General features: G+C 40.7%; 2 protein-coding genes across 5 annotated transcripts; one reads left to right on the top strand and one right to left on the bottom strand.

The window, feature by feature from the left end:
* Positions 1-669: 669 nt before the first annotated feature.
* LOC131678903 (poly(ADP-ribose) glycohydrolase) lies at positions 670-4,085 on the bottom strand. The gene is made up of 5 exons (XM_058959337.1): positions 3,922-4,085; positions 2,945-3,867; positions 2,230-2,794; positions 1,475-2,173; positions 670-979 (listed from the first exon to the last, which is right to left on the bottom strand). Exons 1-5 carry the CDS (start codon positions 3,947-3,949, stop codon positions 969-971), a joined length of 2,226 nt encoding a protein of 741 aa, XP_058815320.1. The 5' UTR covers positions 3,950-4,085; the 3' UTR covers positions 670-968.
* Positions 4,086-8,453: 4,368 nt separating this feature from the next.
* On the top strand, positions 8,454-19,249 carry LOC131678910 (T-complex protein 11-like protein 1). Of its 4 annotated transcripts, none has more exons than XM_058959357.1 (4): positions 8,454-8,621; positions 11,525-11,650; positions 11,881-11,988; positions 17,223-19,249. In XM_058959357.1, the coding sequence occupies exons 2-4, from the start codon at positions 11,628-11,630 to the stop codon at positions 18,595-18,597; spliced, it is 1,506 nt and encodes a 501-aa protein (XP_058815340.1). In that variant the 5' UTR covers positions 8,454-8,621; positions 11,525-11,627; the 3' UTR covers positions 18,598-19,249. The 4 variants fall into 4 exon arrangements, with proteins under 4 accessions (XP_058815340.1, XP_058815349.1, XP_058815358.1 ...); XM_058959349.1 differs by lacking the exon at positions 8,454-8,621 and adding an exon at positions 9,774-9,946; XM_058959366.1 differs by lacking the exon at positions 11,525-11,650.
* The last annotated feature ends 3,961 nt before the right edge of the window (positions 19,250-23,210 follow it).

The following is a 23,210-nucleotide window of genomic DNA, read 5'->3' as shown; positions in this document are numbered from 1 at the left end:
ACTGTCCATCATCCTCCACTAGATCATTACGACCCAATCTTGCTTTAAGGTCGCCTAAAATCATTATCACCGTTATGACCAAAAATGGTTTCAAGAAGACATCGCATTTGTATACGCAGGCATTGGCACTTATCATCTTGAAGCAACTTCCCTTGAATGTGGTCTTGTAAATTAATATTGCTGTTCCTCCGCTCGTATGGTGCCGTTCTTCAGATTCGTTTACGTTGAATCAATGATAGTTAGCCATGTGCAACCTCGTCTCCTGTAATGCAGCAATCGTGTATTCAGCTTTCGCAAATCATCTAACGTTTCTTGTTTCTCTCGATCGGAACGTCCTCTAACATCCCAGCTCGCTAATATAAAGCGATTCCACTCTTTTGTGCTGTCTGCGACGTCCAATGATGGAAGGATTGATCGTGTACTTATTTGAGATGCATTAAGGTTGGACAGAGAAAGGGTAAAATTCGCAAACGAAAAAAGCAGTTTTTTTCCACACCGTATGTCAGATCTTCATAAAAATCAATCTGCAGTACTGTAACAACATTCTACATACGCTGATTAATTTTTATGAAGATCTGACATACGGTGTGGAAAAAAACTGCTTTTTTCGTTTGCGAATTTTGCGCATTCTCTGTCCAACCTTAATTGTATTACGGTTCTACCATTCCACCAGCATATGTATAGGGGAGCGTATTCTTCCGTTTCGTTCAAGTTATTTTGAGTTCTAAGATTTAGACGTTGCACAACTGAGTCATAATTGTTTCTCTCGGCATGCCTTCATCCTCTTCCACATACGCGGTACACTGCTCTTACCATTCTGTTTTTCACTTCTGTCTCGTTAAATTTTATTGTCGTGCTGTTTTTGTTATAAATGTCCACTCTACAGTTATAAATCGCTGATACTGCCGCTATAGTTTCCTCACCGCCCCTTTCGCTGAGATGCGTTGAACGTCAATTTTTACTAACATTCACGAAGGACCTGTGAGAAAGTAAGTGACCCGTTATTCATATATCGCTGGAAAGAAAAATATCTTATAATTGAAGTACCTTCCAAAAACCTGTACGAATGGGAACACACTCGCTCTTTTGATTCTTATTGCTTTACTACGAATCATCCAATAATACTAGTTTATATTGAATGATGAAAATTTTAGTTAACGGAACACACATAGATTTGGTGAGCAACGTTATTAACAGGTACGATTGACAAGTACGGTCAAAGCATTCGTTTGATCGAGTAGTCGTCCCTACGTTTTTAATATCAATTCATTTACTTCATTCCTAAGAAATAGTATAATTACCAAAGTGGTAACTCTATATTTTCATTACCAGCTTTCTTCAGATCTGAAATCCACTCGATTACCTGGACAAGTGATAACACTATGGACAACAAGAACCCGCCAAATCAATTTAACAGCCAGTTTTTTGTATTACTTCAACAAAATCAACGAAAAGTGTACAACAGTCTACTTACCAGTTTTATAAAAGTAATCCGATATCTTTTTGTTCCCACCAATACTTTTCCTTGCCTCTTTCGGAGGAGTTCCCGCAACAAACTCGCCCACTTCTTGCTCATACTGTATAGAACCGTCCACCGTACTTTCTTCGTCAGCTAATTTGACAACCAGCATGGGATCAACATGTTCATCCTCTATTTGGATTCGAACTTCATCCACAACATTTACACCATCATCTTCCTTTTTCGGATCTACCGGGGGACGTGGCGACGTTGAAGGACAAAGTTTTTTTGCTGGACCAGGTCCTACCGTGTAGTAATTGCGATCCAATTCGGCAATCATCGACATTCGTCCTGCTTTTTTCGGTGAGGGAGTTACAACAGTCCTTTCCTGCTCCAAGCAAGCAGAGTGTCGTCCGGAGCTCGGATTACCTGAAGCAGATGATGAAGATTGTTTCGGTTGAATATCATCGTCGTCGACTAAATCCTTCATAAGATTGGCCAAGCTTTCGTCGTCCAGGCGGTCCCGATCTAACGGACTTTGTTTGGCTGCTTTCGGTTCTGGAGACTTCTGCTTAGCCTTGTTCTCACTTTTCAGATTGAAGCAGGATATTTTGTTATTTTTTCGATCGTAATAGTCTTGATAGAAATAAGAGTAGAGCTTACTCGGTGGAAGATTGTGTTTCCTAAAATCTTTTAGAGATCTCCAGATTTCACCTGCAATTTATAACATTATAGTGAACCGATTGGAACATTAACATTAGAATACTTACAAACTTTCACTTTGTTATCCACCAAAAAGGTGTACATAGCGTAAATTTGGTTTCTCAGTTCCCGATCGCCAAAAGTATAGTACACCATTGGACGATTCAGTACACAGCACACCATCAGCTGCAGAATCGCCTTCAAGTTCGCATCGCCACCGAATGCTCCACAACCCCAGTTTCCGGTTGCAACTCCGGGGGCGGGAGTTGAAAGCGGATGAAAGTATCCAACGTAGGCCTTGTTAAGTTCCCTTAGAAGCAATTCCTCTCTATACTGGTGAGAACTATGCACAAAGTGCAACGCATCGATTGCCACAATATAACACTCTCTCCGCCCACTGGCATCCCGTGGCGTATCATCGTGGAAGTCCCCAGCGAAGGTAAATGTTGACGCATATCCACTGTACTCGTTAAACTGCTCGGAACCCATCATTACTAGTGCTTCCTGGGGCTTCAAAGCTTCCGTAAAAAGTTTACTAACCAACAGTTCCGGATTAATTACGAAACGGATTTCCTCCTGTACGCAACCGTGGCCGAGGACGCCACCTCCCAGATATTTGTTGGCAAAATCCACCTGAAAATCATTTAAAGCTGTCTTTAAATATTTCAATACATACTACATTAGTTACAATATAGAAAAGAGATGAAAACACTAATATTGCAATTTAATAATAGAATGATAAATTGTCAAAACATTGTTTATATCAAGGGTAGGGTTCTTTACCTGTAGCAGTCCTCTCCCTTGATCTTCAATAGTGCCCTCAGATGTAATATGAACTGGCACGGTTTCCCTGGCAACGACGGCACCACACTTGCTCCATTCCACAAACTGCTTCGGATTGATATAGCGCCTCTGAAAAGTAAGCACTCCGGTGGGCATCCGGGCGCAAACACGACGAAAATAGTTACAGATACATTTTATCTTCTCGATCACCGATTGCCCACCGCTCTGGAACAGCCGATTGAAATTAATGTCCGGGAACAAACTGTATTCGGACTTTTTCTTCTGCGTATTCCGACGGGGAAATGTACAGAGAAACGCATTCGCCAACAGACTGGCAACCTGCTGCTGGCTTAGGGAAATCGACGAATTGGAGCCTTGTTTCAGCAATGGAATCGCTCCATTAACCAATTCCGGTAGCGCCAGTGCTGTCTGTATCATTTTGGGCAGCGTTCGTTCAAAAAATCCAGCACTTTCATCCTCATCTAATTCTTCTTCGAAAAGTTTGTGTAGTGACTTGAACTTCCAAGTGCTGGCATATTTCGTATTGTAAGATAATATTGCCTTCTCTAGCTGACGGCTATTTGCGATCGGTTGTAGTAGAGCGTTCTGAACCAATTCCCAGCGACTTTCCAGTGTGCTAGTGCCATCGTCTTGTTCAACCGGGTACTGGCTCCGATGAGAGCAGGGTAGGCGCACGTGATTTGCATCCCACTTATTGTAAGACCGACGAGGTTTGGGCGGTTCAGTAGCACAAGGATCCACTGGTAGATTATACAGCACAGTGTGGTCTTCCGATGGACGTACCTCTGGAAAATGGCTCAACTCGTAGCGATCTAGTCCGCGATAAATAATGTCCATTGGAACTCCGCACCAAGCCCGTTCTTCTACAGCCGGCGAAGATTCATCGTCGATATTCTGCTCGTCTGGATGAAAGTGAAATTTAAACAACAGTAAATACATGTTGGTTATTAACTTACCATCAGAGTCCATTGTGAACAGATTCATCAGAAATATATTCAGAATAAGCAGTACTTATCAGAGGATCGATCCGGAAAAAAGTCGTCACAAACAAACATTATACTGTAAATGTTATTATTCCATAAATTTTGTTCTGTGTTTAGCGGTTCATTCCGAGAGCAAACCGAACTGTCATAGCTAAAACCCAGTGAAACAAATATGCTACTGCTCTCTATCCCAGTAAAGTTCAACCGGAAATGAACCGGAATTCTGGGTGGTTCCAGTTCGTATTCCGGCTCCAGTGACACAACCGATTCCAATTAGAAGCGGTTCCCTCTAAGAACGGTTGGTTTCAAAATCGTCCAATGAAGGACGTTCGTTGGACCAATTTGGACAACGTCCAAATAACCGTTCAACGAACGTCCATCGTTGGACCCGTGTTGAACGATTTTGAAACAATTTTTTGGACGTCTCAGTGGGTTATATCACGGAATACGAACTGCACGCTCATTCAAAACTACTCAAAATTTGAGCTCGGAGCACTCAATTTCAAAAGTAATAGCAATATGTCAAAAAATGAGTCTTAATTTGAATAGAACTAACTCATTTCTTGAGTAATCATAAAATCTTCAAAGTTCTGAGTGAAAAAAATACTCTCAAAAAAGTGTACGGAATTAGGTGTTGATTTAAATTTTAAAAAGAGCCTGAAGTTAAAGCCGATGATCGTTCATAAAACTAGAAGGTAAGTTTCATTGAGTTTTGCTTGCTTTCAAATCTTACTTCCAGTTGTGTTTTTGTAGTTTCGGCAATTTATACAAGATGCCGATCGGCATGAAATAGATGTAGAGAACGACCTTTGGATTAAGTTCCCGAACATCGCAAACACCTGGACAACGGTCAGGAGGATCAGGTAAATGATATTTGAAATGCCAATGAATGTCTTTGTACTTATATTAAAAATGCGGAATGATTATTTTCTGTATGTCCCTCTTGAGTAAAATGTACTCAAATTTGACATTGTTATCCCAAACTCAAAACTGAGTAAACGAGGCAAACTCAATTTTTGACTATGTGCACTTTTAATGAAATTGAGTGGCTACTCAAATTTGAGTTGTTATGGATGAGCGTGTGGAACCAGCAAGCATTCCGGTTCATTTCCGGCTGAGCTTAACTGGGCTAAATTGCTCTACACGCTAAAATCGGAAACCACAACCATGAACATTATTTATCTCAAAATGAGAAATTCAACCGTTTCAGGTACCAGATCACCTCGAAATCCGTTCCGTTTTTCATTGTGGAACGTATCTGGAACTAATGTTCAACCCTGTGCATATGTCTAACCTAGAAAAACTCATAGTAAGAGAACTGCGGAGCGAAAAACAGCATTTTTGGCAACGTATGCCCCGGCATTGTATGGCAACACATCCAATGCGATTGGATTTGTTTTTTTTTACAGCTAAACGCGAATCACAACGATCCAAAATGGAGACATCTTCAAATCTGGCATCTCTGATATGGATTCAAACTCAAATGCAACAACCGATTCCGACTCAATCGGTTTCAGAATCGGTTGTTGCATTTGAGTTGGAATCCATACTGACTACATTCAGAATTCCGAATCAAATTCCGAATGGTTTGACCGGGTACCCAGTTAAACTCATACCGGAACCGGTTCGGAATCCTGAATGGAGTCAGTATGGATTCCAAATCAAATGCAACAACCGATTCTGAGTCGGAATCGGTTGTTGCATTTGATTTGGAATCCATACTGACTCCATTCAGGATTCCGAATCAAGTTCCGAATGGTTTGACCCTGGGAGGGAGAAACAGACTCAATAAATGTGAATGTCATAGCCAGCCAGAACGAAACTGTCACTCCGAGCCACAAAAAAGTGTTCATCGAGGAAATGAGAGTATTGTTATCATATGCTTGCTTGAAAATGTTTCCGAACGATGAATTTCCTTGATTTTTTGTCCAGATTGGGTGTAGCAGTAAATATTATTAAAGTTTTTTTGTGATTTTAATGCCATTTTGAAATTAGCCAGATAGATTTTTCGGTAATCCGTGCTGCCACAATCAAATAAATTGTATTTCTATGTATTCAATGATGAATAAGAATTCAGATGCGTTCAAAAGTTTCGAGCATCGTTTTAAGACAATATTGCGATCTTGCTATAATGTAAAATAAACGCTTATTTTATATGAAAATTTCAAATAATATTTACATTTTAAGCTCAATGAACTACGCCTAAAATATATTTTATGCTTGTTATAAAACCAGTTATGGAAATGTGACGACGCTGTAAATGTTCTCTACTCCAAGAAATGGGAATATGGAATCAAAAAATATGCTGTGACGTGCACGTTTTTTGGTAATTCAAAAATACTTTTTGGTTTAAAATAATTTATATCATCTTTCTATTTAAAACATGTCATAAAAGCTATTTTCATATCTATAGTAAAGACAAGTAATAATGGTGTAAATCGTGCGAAGAAAGTTTTAAAAATTTGTGACTGATTTAACAATTTTAGAATGAGTGACACCTTGCTAGTCAGATTTGATGGTTCTCCAGTTTAAAGTTTCTTTTGAGAGTATACTGCGAAAATGAAAATCATCAACGGCTTAGATGCATGCTAATAAATATAAACAAAGTTTCGAAAAAAATTGGCAAGTTACTTCGACGTGAAGTTTGACATCGACATAATATTTTTAATGTTCGGGTGCTCATGCAGCTTAATCTGATGATCAGAATCATGAAAAAATTCCATTTCTATCTATTAGTTAAATTCTTATACTTCGAAAGTTATTTGCAAAATAACCTTGGCTAAATTTGACAGTTCGACGGTTAAAATTGTTTGATGATGTAAAAAGAAAGGTGGAAACAGTTTTCTGTACTTTATTTAGGATGGCAATATTTTTCAGTAGTAAATAAAGGGGAAATATAAAAACGAAAACATGTTATATCAAACGTTTTTTCGTTTATTTCATTATATGGATATTTACGTTCCAAGGCTGCAGCCGTACCTATATATATCTACCTATCAAATACCTATGCATTGGTCAACATTTCACAAATCAGATAAACATGCCTCTACCGGCGAGTTTCCTTATTCAAGGATTCTGTTAGTTAAATTTTTATAAAATTAAATTCTATTTTTCAGATTGAATTTAATGTTGTATCGGTTTTTAATATTCAGTTTAAGCAATTTTTAAGGAAACCGTGGTAGAATGAAGGAGAAGAACGGCACAAAAATCCTATTTTAAAAGTATAAGATTAGACACATCGTTCCGAAATTTGTCCCATTTCACTCGAGTACTGGAAGCAAACTGTCGTCTGACTTTATCTTCAAATCAATGTAAAGCACCCGGGAAAAAAACTTTCACTGATTTTATACTGTCCCAAGATCCTTTCCATCACACGATTGAAGTCATGTGCCGGTAACACCCCTCTAAGAACGGTTGGTTTCAAAATCGTCCAATAAAGGACGTTCGTTGGACCAATTTGTACAACGTCCAAATAACCGTTCAACAAACGTCCATCGTTGGACCCGTGTTGAACGGTTTTGCAACAATTTTTTGGACGTCTTAGTGGGACGCTTGCATCAATGACACGCAAAAAGAAATTTGCTCATTTATGCGTCGCCCACCTTGATTGATTTTGGCTGTCGAAAGTTTTCTTGCTTCTTGACAAGTGCTATTATTTACACTTCGTGCGTAGTGTCTGTTTCTCCCTCCCAGGTTTGACCGCCCTCTAAGAACGGTTGGTTTCAAAATCGTCCATCCAATGAAGGACATTCGTTGGACCAATTTGGACAACGTCTAAATAACCGTTCAACAAACGCCCATCGTTGGACCCGTGTTGAACGATTTTGAAACAATTTTTTGGGCGTCTCAGTGGGCGGGTAGTTGCTATTCGTCCGAACCAGTTTTAAATCATCGATGTTTTCCAATACCGGTTAAGGAAACCCTACCAACCAGATGTTGATATCCAGCGATGCCACATGTTTTTGTGGAATGTCTGTAGAAGAATAATTAAAATCTCGACAAACATATGATTACGGCCTAAAAGCCAACTGTCAAAATCCACTTTGAATGGAAATTTCGGACAAACCGTTACTAGTCGAACACAGTTCACAACAGTTTATGAAAGAGAAAACTTTTCTCTTTCGTTTACTACCAACATTTGTGATTGGCGTGTAACGGTTTGTCCGGAATTTCCATTCGAAGTGGATTTTGACAGTTGGCTTTTAGGCCGTAATCACATGTTTGTCGAGAAATGTCTGTAAAAGTCTGTACATGGTTGTGTAAATCCCATTTACACAAGGTTATAACTTTAAAAGTAGCTTGAAATTAGTGAACTGTTCTGAAGGAATCACTCGTATTCGGATCAAATTATTCTAGTGCAATTTTGTTAAACACTGTTAATCTTTTAAAAGTCTGTAGATTTCTGATTACGTCTGTAGGAGACCATCAAAAGTCTGTAAAATACAGACATGTCTGTAAATCTGGCATCGCTGTTGATATCAGATGATTTTGACACTACACCTGACTACAATTTTGTTTTGAACGATTTGTGCTGACTGCTAAGTGTTTTTAGAAACGTTTAAATTTTAGTGAATAATTTAATGATAACCAACTAGTTTCAACGCATTTTGATTGGTAGTGATTTCTATGCTTATACATTTTCAACAATAGCTGTTCATCGAAAACTGATGCACGTACGTAGTGAGCATTTTCTTTGTTCTTTCTAGCAATTACTGGTCTGGAAACAAGGTCTTTCCATAAACGGAAAGTGGTTGCTGCCAGGAGAGAAGCTTCCTGATGTTAAGTTCAGAGATATTCACAGAAGAACCTGGTCGTTTGTTTTCACGGTCATTCTTCGTTCCTTTGTTTGGGAACTACCGACTGGGATAGTTTATTGCGCTGTACATTTATCATAGCAATTCATGAGTACAAGTTTCTCGTTGAATAATTTACTCTTCAAGCTTGTTTAAATCAATTTTACTCCGAATGAAAGTGGAATGATTTTTTTTATTCCAGTCTAATTAATAGGCTTTGTTGTCCAGAATGAAACTTAATGCATTAGCTTAAAATAAAACTAAATTCATTTGGAATTGGTTTATAACCTTTGTCATTCACTAATATTTGTCAGTGTTTTGCTATCTAATAGTATGTACGAATGTGAAACTACCACATAACAGTGGTTGCGATATGTATTTTTAGAAATTTAAAGATGCCATTCTTAACATAAATCTTTACGATTACGTTTCGCTCCGAATACATCAGCAAGGACATTTGCTATGTTGGTGTTATTTATTAATAGGTACGTTAGCACGAGTATCAGTTCGATACGATGATTTTTTGAGTCACCTATATGTACGCGACTTTAAAATTAATTGATTTGCGATAGTACTATAAATGCTTTGCTTTTTCGTATAGCGTTTGTTTTTAGGATTCGCTGTACATACAATTTTTATGTAGCAACACACAAGATCCAACCCTAGCTGTTTTCAAGCTCTGTTTTCCAAACCATATGATATAAAAAAAAATCCAACAAATATGATACCAAACTCTTTCGCGACGCATGCGTCGCCTCTCAGTGTTTTGTTTGGGCAATTCGACACGTCGCCCTCTTTCCCCATCATTATATCGTCGGTACCGTCTCCATGCAACAACGAACAGAGGTCACAACAGTGCGATGAATCAGGATGAATCCAGTTTCGCTTGATGCGATGCGATCTAACCAATACCAGTCTGGTAAACATATGATTTTGCTGTCTGTCGTTGTTCGTACTGACATATACAGTTAGTTTTTCTTTATTCCTGGTTTACCTTTCCACCATCGATTGTGTGTTTGGCTACAACAGCGAGCTCGAGAAACGCGAAGGTGGTTGTTCCGCTCGACTCGATTGCGCTTCAATTTCAATTTCAGTCGCAGTCTTTGTTCGGTGCCGTTAACACGTGTGCTGAGAAGAGTTTTAAGTCAATTTAAAACGCTGTGGTTAAGAATTTTGCAAACCCTAAACGGTGGTTATACAACAAAGTGAGTTAGTGAACTCATTGCGCTACTGAGTTGCACGATATCGATCCACTGAGGGTGCATGGTTACGCCTGGCGCGGCAGAGATACGCTTGGGGGAACTTTTTTGTGTACCAAATTAATGTTGGCAAACATTTCTCTCGTCTTGCGTTTGTTGTGAAACAGTGGAATAAAACGCACCACTGCAAAATATATTCGAGAAGACACTCGAAATTTCGCGTTTGCTCAGAAAGTGACTCACATTCTTGACCGTTGGCTGCTGTGCGTTTCGCTGGAAAGATAGATGAAGACTTTCGAAGGGGTTACCTACTACGCATTTGTGAAGGCAACTTGTTTTGTACATACTGTTCCAGACATTAATGCCATTCTAGTCTATTCGTGACCAGCAAATGCGACTCTACATTGCGATGGGGTGCAATTTGATGGTGAGGTAGGCTGGGCGGCTTTACTACCCAATTATTGTGTTCTTGTACTGCACAAGAAACGTGAATGCATACGCTCACTGGCGAGACGTTTGAAGTAGCATGTACAAGCAAGTGTAGCAATGTATTACAAAGATAAAGCGGAGTCATTAATGCGAGCTAATTAATTTTCAACTATACCCAATATCAATTGGGCCAGATTTTTGACAAAACATTATGACACTGAGTTTTACTTTATTCGCTTGTTCCGGCGATGCCGTTTTTCTCTGTGTAGTCATTGACTAGTTTAGCCGTTGGTGGTTGGTGTAGCTGCACATAAGGTTTATCTCATTGAATAACTGCATTTTACTGGTTTTTTCTACATTCTTTGAGCCTCAATCGTTTGACGAGAAGGATAGGGAATAGGATAAGCCAGTTTTCGTTAGTTAGTCTACCATAAATTCTTTAGGCTCTTTGAGACGGTAGCTAGAATTGTCCAATTTGGGTCAAATTTGGAATAACCATGGAAAAATAATCAAATTTAATGACAATGGCAAATACCCTAAAGCTAAAGCTTCTAATGTTCTGTCAAAGATCACAAAATTTACGAAATATATCACACTCCGATCTAAATTTCGCTCTCTAATTATCTCAGATGAAAAAAGAGGTAACTCAACTGATACGTCACTTGAAGATCAAATATAATAGCGCGCTATATGCATCTCCTCTGTTATGTTATAGATGTAGGTAGGTCATAAAAACTCGACATAAAAACCGTGACCAACAACACTACAACAAAGCTCATCGCTAATGTTATTCAATACAGCGAGCAGTACCTATTGATAAGCTTACGCTGTGAAATTTTGTAATCGTCACGCTGCTGAAGGGGGTTTTCTATTTTCCCGATCGCGCTTCTGAGTTTATTCAAACCTAAGCGGTGGATGTTAATTAAATGATGCTTTTCGATGTAATTATTTTGCTTTTATAGCATCGTGTTGATTTTACAATTAATTTCAACACGTAAATGTAAATATTGTCCAATCCATTCTGCTAGTAAAGTATCAGGAACGGACAAACTCATACAACTTGCTACCCAAACCTCCGAGTGTATCGTGCCAAGATCACGCAAACTAGCACCAATTTTATGTAACTTGCAGCGCTAATTTTATTTATTATTGCAGTTTTTCTTACCGCTTCACATATAAATGAGCTAGAGAGGAAAAGTGTGGCGAAGATCTCAAAGTATCATTGAAAAGGGGAAAAAACGTAAAACCAGCGTAAACTATGCCAGCTGATGCATTTTCAAGGTAATCTTGCGATGTTTCTATTTATATAGTTATTGAGTGTGGTGCGCCTTCTGTTGAAAATCGTTCGTCCCGTTTAGCGTCAGATTTACTAATAGCAGCATCGTGGCACAGTCGGCGCTTATGCTTCCTTTGCACGACTTATGTTTCCAGATTCAAGTATAATTCCATTATGATTAAACGGAAACAGTGTAAACTATAAAAAAAATAAACTACATCTACATGCTTTTCAGAATGGATTCGTCTGGATCCGCCGCGGGGTCTACGGAGGCGAAGGACATTCCTGCTAACATCGAAGCGGCTATCTTGAGAGCGAGAACGGAGAGCGAAAGTTCCGATAAGTAAGTACTAATTACTGGCCAAACCTCAAAACTATCTGAGTGTAGCAACGGATTCTAATTTTAGAAGACTGAAACAGATTATGATACAAATTGTACTCTAATTAATCCATTTCATAACCCTCTGTTTTTCTGGCACATGTAGGGCTCCAAAACTATGTTTACTTGTCAGGAAATACGATCAACCCATTTTGCTTAGGATAGAAGCATCTTGCGCAGTGTTAGAAGCTGCTAAAAACCGTCGTTGTTTACACGGATCCGAAAAAACTACCAAAAGTTGAGCTCTTTTGACTCAATCCCGGGGTATCGTGGAATAAGGTAAAATTAGGTAAACTGTGTAGAAGGTAGTTTCCCTTTAACCACGGCAAATCATCAGAGGTTTTTTATACTCAACCGTGAGTTAAATATACTTAAATTTAAGTAGACTTAAATTTAATTTTGAGTATACTTCAAAAATTTAAATTTAATTTTGAGTATACTTCAAACAACTCAAAAGTACCTTATTCCATGGTAGACCCGGACTGAGTCGAATCTCTCTCTTTGTATTTGATAACAATCATAAGTGCAAAAGCGACGCAAAACTCTAAACTACCTAAATTTAAGCTAAAAGAACTTATTCTGTGGGTTGTTTTATTTTTCCGTGTATAAACAACATGGGCATGAAGGAGTTAAGAAGTGTATACAGTAGGGTGGCTCTACGAAGAAATAAATATGTATAGGAAAAACATTGAATACTACTTTCAATAGGGGAACATGTTCTATCTGGATGCACCTACAGCATTTTTATTTAATTACTACTTGACCTATTGAGTCGTACAGCCGAGTCGAATCCTGTTGGGTGTCGACAACACTACCAATAAATGCATATAAGCCCCATAATGAAAAACAGCAATCGTAGAAAAATATCGTTGACGATTTACTGTTTCATTGAATCTTATGTATGGGACAAACTATTTTTGCACTAGGTTAAAACATACGCTTGACTCAAGAGAAGGAAGGAACTGCCGTTTTGACACGACTCAGTAATAAAACCAACGACGACCAGCAGAGATGATACGTTTAGGTACAGCCCCAGCCAGCGCGAAGCGCTGCACTCGCCCATTATAAGTTACTTCGCTTTGAATAGTCTCGGAGTCCAACCTACCAGGAAGTCGCAGCTGTCGAAAGAAGACGAATGAGCGATGATGTTGCTGTAACCAGGTACGAACGAGGAGACTGGAGAAAGGATACGAGACCGGTCTCTTGTGGTAGTATGGCGACGATCGACTATCAGACGATAAAAGTGTCCTTGAGGCGCTATCCGTGTCTGGAAAAGCACCTGGTTCGCCTGAATTGGCGAAATATCTTCACGAGAAAAATTTCGATCACAAGGCAAGTTTTTAGCGCAGAAGGAATTTATACGCAAGGAACACTCCGGAATGTGGCCGATTTTTCCGGTTGTCAATCCTACCAAAGCTGGGAAGCTTAGAATTGTGTGGGATGCTGCAGCCAAGGTACTGAAAGGACCTGATCAAGTCACGGTCACTTCCGGATGTCCTACAATGGTTTCGGAATATCTGTAGCAGTTCAGGGGATATTCACGAGATGTCTCATCAAGTTCGGATCAACAGTGAGAAAGGTTTCTGTGCAATGATGGAGTTTCAGCGAATATCGCAACGGCTTCTGTCATGTAAGTTATGACGTTCGTGGCGAGCTGTCGCCAAGCAGTACACATAGCGTGAAAAGTCTAAATACAACATAGTTTAAGAAAGAATTTTCGCTCGTGTGGGATATACGGTTCATACAGGCAGAAGGTGGCTTCAAAATCCGAGGTTGTTCAATTCTAATAGCGTTGTAGAGGCCATGGGTGAAGGTATCTTTTCACAGAAGGATTTGAATAAGCCTAGCGAGCTGGCGCCCGAGAAAGTATTAGGTATGAGGTAGAATACCATCAACGATACGTTTACCTGTGAAATCCCGAAATTATGCAAACAAGCGTTACTTACCGGAGAGTAGGCCATTGCGAAGCGTGAAGTTCTACGAACACTCATGTTAATGTACTACCCGCTTGGACTTCTGCCAAGCGCAAACCTGCTGATGCTTCTCAAAATTCTTCATGAAATTTGGCGCTTTAACATCGGTTGTGATGAGTCGATAACCGGCAAACAACATACAAAGTGGAGAAAGTGGCCGGGCGTTTTGAACAATGTGGAGAATGTAGCCGATGACGGGATGAAGTGGCAGAGGATTGTTGATATTCCACCATCGAATCGGTGATTGTTCTTGTGGCAGCAGCGACAGAACCTCTTCTGAAAAGGCGTCCACAGAAATACTTGCCTTCGATAAATCGCCGAAAAAATGCCATTTTCCAGTTAGTCTTATTCAAATTGGGGATGTTGTGGTGTTCGTTGATCCCGAATCTTTCAAGGAACTTGTGGCCCAAAGGACGCATCGTAGATGTTAAATTAAAGGACGGCCAAGTTCGCAACGCTACGGTGAGGACGTCGTTCAACAGCAACAATTTACCCTCAACGGAACCAGTCACCCAGCGGGACAGCAGGGAGCTGCCAAACGAGCATCGGAAAAATATAAACACGAAAAAGCAAAATAAGGCAATCCATGAAACATTCCTGATCAGCTGAATATTTCTTCTGACGTAGCTCGGGTAGGTGCGACGTCCGACAAAATCACCGATTCGATCCAGCATCAAACGAATCGGGCTGACGATGTATGGTCGTCGGACGGTGTTTTCGGATCGCAGGTGCAAACTTGTTGACAAAACCCCTCGCTGAATTGTCAAACAAATGTCGTGGTGGATTGCCTAATACTGACTGAAGGAAAGCGTGAAATTTGCAACAGGCTTTGAGTAAAAAGTTTTTAAAATGAATTTAGCTAACCTTCCGATAGTCGCGCTAGTGTACTGAGTGCACGCTGCTCTGAAAATCTAGCGAAATTGTCTTAGGGCACCGGCGGCTGCTCGTTCAGTGAACCATTTGCGCGACTTCCGTGTAAGGTTGTGGTGGGTGAATGGAGTCAAATCGTGAGTCTAGTTATGTGAAGCTTGCAAACTAGGCTCGACGGATAATCTAAACCAGTCTTGGATCACATACATTTGAAGCAACATTAGATATTGCTTTAAGCTATTCTCAACCTCCTAGATTTCGTTTCTAGAAGAGATGACCATCTTTAATCTGCAATTTCGTAGGTATCGATAACGCACGAGCTTCAAAAGAGAGAATGAGACACTTGCTTTCTTCCACTGAAATGGAATCTGTAAGTAGCACTATCATATATATCTAATATCTATAATTTCAGCTCAAACAATTCTAAAACTGTGGGATGGGACTAGGCATGTGGCCTTCGACTGGCGTGGTCCATTACCATTGTTTGAAGAGCTGATTGGTAGGCGTGTGCTCCTACTTACAAGTGGATGGACCCTGCTAACTGTTGACTCCTTTGGCCTTGGGTTTGAGGTTAGTTCAGGAAAGGAGTGCAGGACTGGCACCATAAGTGATAGCTAATTATTCAGGACTTGTTTTTATGATTATTTAACTCAACCAAGCAATCAATTCAACACATGCAGAGATACTTTATAGAAGGCCTGAACCGTAATAAAATCTACCGCAGTGCTTGTGAACCTGACCATGGTTACAGCACCTTGTATCTTGCACAGCAGGAGTATCATTTGAACTGAATATCAAAACAATTGAAGAATAAATCGCATCGTGGAAGCTGAAGGAACTGCATGGGACGCATCCTCATCAGTTGGAGTTAGAAAATTTCGTTATGGTAGCGTCGAATACGTGGCTGGTGTGGGCTGTTTTTTTCGAAGATAGAAGAATTCATGGTACACATCCAAGAACGGTTCATTATGACGAAGAACTACTGTAGGTATATCTTGGACCAAGATGTAGTAGGTCGCTACAGAAAGTGCATTACAGTGAGAGAATCGTTTGAGCATGTCAAGCACTGCAACAGTTAAAATAGATGGAGAGATGGTTGAACGAGTTGCAGCTATCAAATATCTTGATATCACACGTGAACTGTATAATTCGGAATTCCTACCAGAAAGTTTGGCGTTCTTTGCAAGATTAATAGGTTTCATAATTTGAATTTACTGCGCTTCTCAGCCAGCATTCAAGAAACAGTGTAAGCGAATGCAAGTTCTCCAAAATAAGGTAATGCGACTGTTTTTACGATTGTTTACAGTGGATATCAGGTCCGCAGTGTATTGAAAATAACCACGCAGAACTCCTTATTTTATAAATACAAATATTAGTTCAACGCATTACCAGAATACACTATCACAAAGACTTGATCAGGAGATTTACGTTTTGTGTGATGTATACTAATTTGGCGAATTCAAGAGGAAGCATTTGTAGCCGAGTGGAAGATGCTTTCCGGCGAACGCGTATCGCGTTCGTCGAGGACAACTACATGGTTCAACCAATTCATCTCAAAGGATGACCAATTTATTCGAGTGTGCAGAAGGTGTCTCATTAGACGTGAACAGAGGAAGCGAAACACCCATTCACCTTAATTTTACTTAGACGGGTCATTCAAGCATTTGCGGCGAAGAAAACCCTCTGCTATGTATTCTCTGATATGAAGAAAACCCGCTGATATTTATTCGAAATGTTGTAGGGGCAAGAAATCAATTGTCGGAACCATGGGCCAATTGTCTGGAAATGATCTATTGAAGTTCTGTCTTTAATCCGATTCGGATCCGCTATAGGATCCTGATAGGTTAATTAGGGCCACAATTTGCATAGATTTGCTTGACGCAGCAAGGGCAAGGACCAGTCTTTTGTTTCAGTAGTTTTCTGGGATATGGGAGCATAAACACAGTGGATCAATTATTAGCCGAGATACTCCATATCGCCCGATGCCACACGGCCTCTAGGTTAATTTAGTTCGGTGAAAGATACTAGATCGTTTTAAACCTCATAATGGATAACAGCGATGCATAATTGACCAATTTTGTTAATTATTATTTTCAGGGAAAAGTGGGGGACTATTCCATTTTTTCCTCCAAGGAATCCTTTAATTATCAACATTAGCCAACTCTAGAAGACTTTGGCAGGCGATCCAAAATTCAGCATAAACCAAATATAGGCATAAAACTAATTATTCTCAAACACATCGAATCCCCTTGCAATAAGTTTTCAGATAGTTAATCTTATAAACCGTAGAGTTGACGTTGTGGTAGTGAAATGCAATCGTGCTTGCATTGATCCAAATTTTCTTCCTCTTTACAGATCTGGACCAACGCGGTTCGTTCTGCCCGGTACATCGGGCAGTCCGCCGAAAATCCTTACCCTGGAGGAGGTTCAAGACGCCGTTAAGAACATCGAAAATATGACCCTAGCGCACGAGATCGCCATTAATAGTGAGTTCAAATTGCAACCCTATGAACCACCGGAGAACTCACTGGAACGCATCATCAAGGACACCATGCACAAGGCATACTGGGATATTCTGAAGGAACAGCTGGGCAGAGAACCGCCGTGCTACGATATGGCTATTCAACTGTTGTCCGACATCAAAGACGCCTTTCAGAGTATTCTAAGCAAAAACAACGATCGTGCCCTAGCCAGGATCAACGAAATCCTCGACGAAACTGTAATAAGACAGCAAGCCGAACAGGGAGTGCTGGACTTTCAGGCTTATGCTAAATTTGTCATTCATATTATGGCGTTGTCGTGTGCGCCGGTACGAGACGAACAAATTGCTAAGCTTAGAGAAATTCAGGACGTAGTTGAGCTATTCCGTGGAATCTTGGAAGTTTTATCCGTTATGAAGTTGGATATGGCTAACTGCTTCCTCGATGCTGCTCGGAATGAGGTCATTGCTAATTCGGTCGAGTACGAAAAGCAAAAGTTCAAACAATTTCTGGAACTGTATAAGGACGGCTTTCCCGAAACCCAGAAGTGGCTCAAACGAAACAAAGTACCCGAAAACACTGCCGAAGCCACAGCTGCTCCATCGACAGCTGCTTCAAACACTACCTCGAGCGAGGCTCAACAGCGCAGCTCAAAGGATGCAATATTTAATGCGTATCTGGAATTGATCGACTGGAACACGGAGAATGAATTTCCAGAGATGCTAGAAATGGATCGTGATCGAGTAATCGGTTTGCAAGGTCGGGCTTCTCGCTTGTGCACCTGCGCTTCAACGCTTGCCATCACCTGTGCTGCCATACCATCGATCGCACAATCGCCTGAACTAAGGAAGAACCTCGCTAAGGAGCTGGTCATTCTCGTACAGAACTGCAACAACACCAAGGACCTGGACGATACGATTGAAAGTATTTGGCTACATGTCCGTTCTGTGATCGCTGGTCGATTACAAGAGTTGAATCAGCCGTCGTTGGATGAAACAACGGAAAATAGCCTCAAAACGCAGATTCTGCAGATTGCCAAGAAAGAATCGCCCGTGCGAAACCTGCTATGGAAGCGACTTTTAACTTTCATTCTGCTTGTGCTAAGGACCAACAATCCTATCCCGGTGCCGCCCGGCTTCCAAGAGTTTGCCGATGACGTGGAAGGTTTGGCTAAAGCATTCAAACGCATTTCGTACTATAACTATGCAGTTTATGGAGAGTATTATCATGAAATCTTGAACAAAGCTTAGAGTAGGTAGTCGAGGGCCCGACTTCAGGTCAATCTCTTCCACGGAACATTTATATCAATGGTCGTAGTTTATCTTTCCTACTGATTCCTTTGTAGTAGTATATTTTTATGCAAATAAAAAGTATATGGAAATTAGTATTTAGTATCCTGAACCAAGCGGTAGCAATGGCAAATTGAAATGTGATAGTTTAACAGTGTACTGGACGTAAGGAAAATTCTGGCGAATAATAGCATTTGGCGGTTGGTCGAACAGTTGAAGGAACTAGTCAGCAACTCATTGATTGTGGTTCTCTAGTATTCTCGTCTATATACAAATATACCCCAAGACTCATTATAACTTATGTATAGGGCCTTGCGTATACCCATTTTTTTACTTACATCACATACGTTTTATAGGAAATGTCATGCAGAATATTCAAATACATTTCTGCCGTGATACGCATAACAGTCCCACCTGCATAGGAAACCCATAGCAAATGGGACTGTTATGCGGATCACGGCAGATTAGTGCATTAACACTAATAACAACAATGCGATAACCGCCTTCATTCATTATCCTTACCCTTTCAAAATGTACTGTTGAAAAATACTTAACCACCTGATTGTACATAAAATATATACATATGTATGAATAAACTTCTACAACAGACTTATTTCGAACTTGTTCAATGTTATAGAGAAACTATTCCAGGGAAAATTTTATACCTGAACAGCAACAGCTAAGATTTCGCTTCCGACTGGAGTATCTTGCCTGTGAAGTTCAAACTTTACGCTAATAAACTTGTTTGGGTGGTCCAGTAGTTCAAAGCCAGGATCAAAGTACTCGCTGGCACGGAAAAATATTTATTACTCCAATTCTAATAACAAGTTGTACGATATTTTAAATGTAAGTTCAATGCAAATTTATCTGTGCTACAATCGAAATCAGGCGTTTGAAGGTAACGAGCGGAGCTTGTTTTGGGGAAACTTTGTAAATCACAATATATACGCGAACGGAGGTCTTATGCTGTTTTCGGTTTTAGAATCGAGTCGCCCGAGGTTCGCTCTAATGTTTACAGTTTCCATACAAAAGTGACAGCTCCGAGCGAACCTAGAGCAACTCTGATCTAAAAACGAAATCAGCATTAGCAAACACTGAAGAAGATTACAAGTAGTAATCGAAATACCAGGTATCTGTTAAATAGTGAACTGCAAGTGCATTTAACTATAACAAACATAGTGGAATTAAACTGTAGAAAAACATATGTAAAGTTTGTAAATCAGTTGACGCAAAGTATTCGAAGGCGATGGATGGATGATTATTCCGAGCAGATCGGTTTACTGAACAGACGATTTATTACGGTATTAAACCCGCCTCTATCATACAACAATGCAACGAATTTATTTGTTTAATTTAATACTTATTTACGATGTTTGGGAATATCGAAAACCCCGATTTTCAAAAGATTCGACTGAAGTTCGGAGAGCCCGATGCAATGTCAAATTGATCTGAAAGCATAGTTCCAAGTCGCACAGAAGCGGCACGGTTTGTAAAGGTAAGATGAGATCCAATCAGTCAGTCAACCCGGCAATCCAGTTTGCGTTAGTTTTTCCACGGGATAAATACCATTTAATCAAGGTGTTTAGAGTTCTAAAAGCTCCTTGATTTAGTTCTAAAAGCTCCTTGATTTAACAACATACTCTCGAAGAGGTAGTTTAGGATTCAAATCCTTCTATAATTTGTGACATCATGTACGCTGCCGGTTTTAAGGATCGATGTTGCCAAATCCTCCTTCCACTTCGTGGGAAAAGCATTCTCAGCAAGGGACTGATTGAACAGTAGAGAAGCCGGTAGAAAAAAAATTCTCATCCTTTTTACGCGGACACACATCATTAGTCATTGACCTAACCGTGTGCTCCAACTTCATCGACGGAGTCCTCGGCAGGGCAATGGTGCCCGACATCGGGAATAATGATCACTTCCCAATCATTATCTCACACATTATTCACCTCCAATTACCACGCGCCAAAGAAGCTGGATTAATGACCGGTCGGATTGGCCGTCAGTGTAATTATTCGCCCGAGGAACTTACTCAAACCACCATAAAAGCAGCGAACCGTACCATCTACCAAACCAGCGGTACCCCCACCTAAGACTGTCCACTGGTGGAATCCTGACATAGTTTCAACTTTACAATCCCACAGGTCTACATTCACGCACTCAAACGAACCGCGCAAGACCACTTTGTTTGGAAAATCGCGCATCCGAATACCGTCGCTTTAGGAATATTGATATGAAGGGTGCCGAGGAGGTTAAAACTGTTAGTTGGGTCAAATGCCTTGATGGAATAAACCCCGGGTCATCTACGAAAGAACTGTAAAGAAGAGTTAACGCCCTCGGTGGAAACGTAGAAAAAGCGGTTTTTATCTTACGACCGACAGAGGCACTACCACTGATTCCAACTAGATAGGAAGGAACTTTCAATCACTGTAAGATAATCAAGCTGTCCCACTATCTTTCAACAGACGCAGAGCACTCTTGGAGGCATCTACTACAACATTCTCTCCAGATTCCAGTCAAATAGACAACCGAGACTTCCCAGCTGTAGAATTGGCAGCAGCATTAACCTTTGGTCGAGGAAAACTAACGGGACTAGACGACATCAGTTACCATATGCTGAGGCAACTTCCACCGAACGGGAAGACAGCACTTCTCAATAGTTTCAACGGGACCTGGGAAGGTGGGCCTCTCTCAGACTCCTGGCGAGATGCTTTTATGGTCCCATCCCCAAAACGAAACCACCCAAACAACCCACTGATTTCCACCTAACAAGATTGTTGTCGTATACGGCCAAAATTATGGAAAGTATGATTAATCGTAGACTATCCTCGATCCGCGAAGAATGCAATCTGCTCGACTACAAGCAGTTCGCCTTCCAAAAAGGCCTCGGTATTTGCATTCATCTTGGTTCATTTAGCAAAGTGACAATTCAGACCCTAAACGATATTCTGCACACTGCTATTGCGACTCTCGACTCGACTTAGCGATGACCTATAATACTATCTGCCGCGAGGACACCCTCTGGCAACTACGACAATGGAGTATCGAAGGCAGCGTCGGGTTTTTTACACAGCAGTTTCTAAACAGTAGACGGTTTCTAGTTGGCATCGGTGGTAGCCAGTTCGACACATTCTGGGAATCTAATGGAGTACCCTAAGTATCAGTACTGACAGTGACGAACTTTCCCATAGGAATGAATTCGCTTTTTACAGCACCCCCAGAGGACATTTTCATATTTGTGTTTCGCGATTATATAGTCCTGATGGTCAGTGGTAAACACAAAACACGCATGCGAATTAAACTCCAAGCCGCAGTAAGAGCTGTCAGTCGCAGGGCCGGCGGAAAACGTGGGTAGTATGGGTAGTACTACCCACTCGAAATTTTGAACCTTTTCAAAAAAATTAGATGTGCAACGCATGTATCTCGCACTACACACATTTGAAAACATCGATGTACCACAATTCCACTTGCATAAACGAACGTGATTTAATGTGAATGTAATGTAAGCGTATGCATTGCGAAAAGGGAAAAAAATCCTTACTAATGGACCCCTCACCCTATGCTTTCTACCCACTGGGACGTAACGTGTTTCGCCGCCCCTGGTCAGTCGCTGGATGGGATCTATCGGTTTCAACTTATCGATAGTGAAATGCGCAATATCACATTGCTGCAACTCCATGCACAGATCAACGGACAGGCCAGTAAAATTATTCGGCAAGAACATACCATTCATTAATGAACCCAAAGTGCAAGGCATCACAATCGAACGCAAATTTATTTTTCTGTCGCACTTGCGAAATATCAAACGGGAATGCGAAAGTAGGAAGAGACTACTTTGAACGATCAGCAGGCGATACAAGAAATGTAACCACACGACCGTCCTCAGTATCAGCCATGGACAAAACCATAGTAAGATGTTCTATGGGATCGAATTACCATGTCGCAATTAAGAAGGTGTGGTAGCTACTGTACCATGGAGCAACTCGTCTGGCATCTTTCCAGCTTCCCAGTACGCCAGTTGAGGTCGGCAATAACCTTCACATACAAGAGAGTAGTAACCCTGAGACGGATCCTCGTAACCCTCAAGAAGATATCCAGTAATGACTATGCCCTGCTCCATACGGTTAAGGATCACTCTTTCGCTGGCTCCCTCTACCTAATATCGCACGCCTGAACACGACAAGAAATCGAAGCGTGGGCCGAACTTTGCTGCCACCCTCACTCGCTCCAACAAAGCTCGTTGATCGAAGATACTCTAATAACCAGAAAATATACACAGATGGGTCAAAGCTAGACCTGCAAGTTGGGGTAGGGGTGAGTAACATAGAAACAGGCTATGTCACGCGCTTTCCGTCATAGTGTTCCGTTCTTCCGCCAAAGCGGCTGCAATTGCCCTGGGCCAAAAACTTTGTAGACCTACCATCAACTATTTTCTGGGGCTCCCTCACTGTCATTATGGCATTGTCATCCGATGAATCCAGACACCCTTACATCCGGCCATAGAATACTGCTGTAACCCGGTCACATCCATCTGCTGGATCTCTGGCCACAACGGTATCCACGGCAACGAGAAT

The sequence above is a fragment of the Topomyia yanbarensis genome, chromosome 1 (assembly GCF_030247195.1).
Source record: "Topomyia yanbarensis strain Yona2022 chromosome 1, ASM3024719v1, whole genome shotgun sequence".
Taxonomy (NCBI): Eukaryota; Metazoa; Arthropoda; class Insecta; order Diptera; family Culicidae; genus Topomyia; species Topomyia yanbarensis.
The sequence above is the reverse complement of the archived record's forward strand: the minus strand, read 5'-3'. Positions and strand labels throughout refer to the sequence as shown.

Excerpts from the sequence above, each read along its gene's own strand:
- LOC131678903 (XM_058959337.1), bottom strand. The coding sequence starts at position 3,949 with ATGAATCTGTTCACAATGGACTCTGATG. Across the intron at positions 3,868-3,921 it reads GTTCACAATGGACTCTGATG|ACGAGCAGAATATCGACGAT; the intron begins GTAAGTTAATAA and ends ACTTTCATCCAG. Across the intron at positions 2,795-2,944 it reads AAGGGAGAGGACTGCTACAG|GTGGATTTTGCCAACAAATA; the intron begins GTAAAGAACCCT and ends AATGATTTTCAG.
- LOC131678910 (XM_058959357.1), top strand. The coding sequence starts at position 11,628 with ATGCCAGCTGATGCATTTTCAAG. Across the intron at positions 11,651-11,880 it reads CCAGCTGATGCATTTTCAAG|AATGGATTCGTCTGGATCCG; the intron begins GTAATCTTGCGA and ends CATGCTTTTCAG. Across the intron at positions 11,989-17,222 it reads GAGAGCGAAAGTTCCGATAA|ATCTGGACCAACGCGGTTCG; the intron begins GTAAGTACTAAT and ends TCCTCTTTACAG.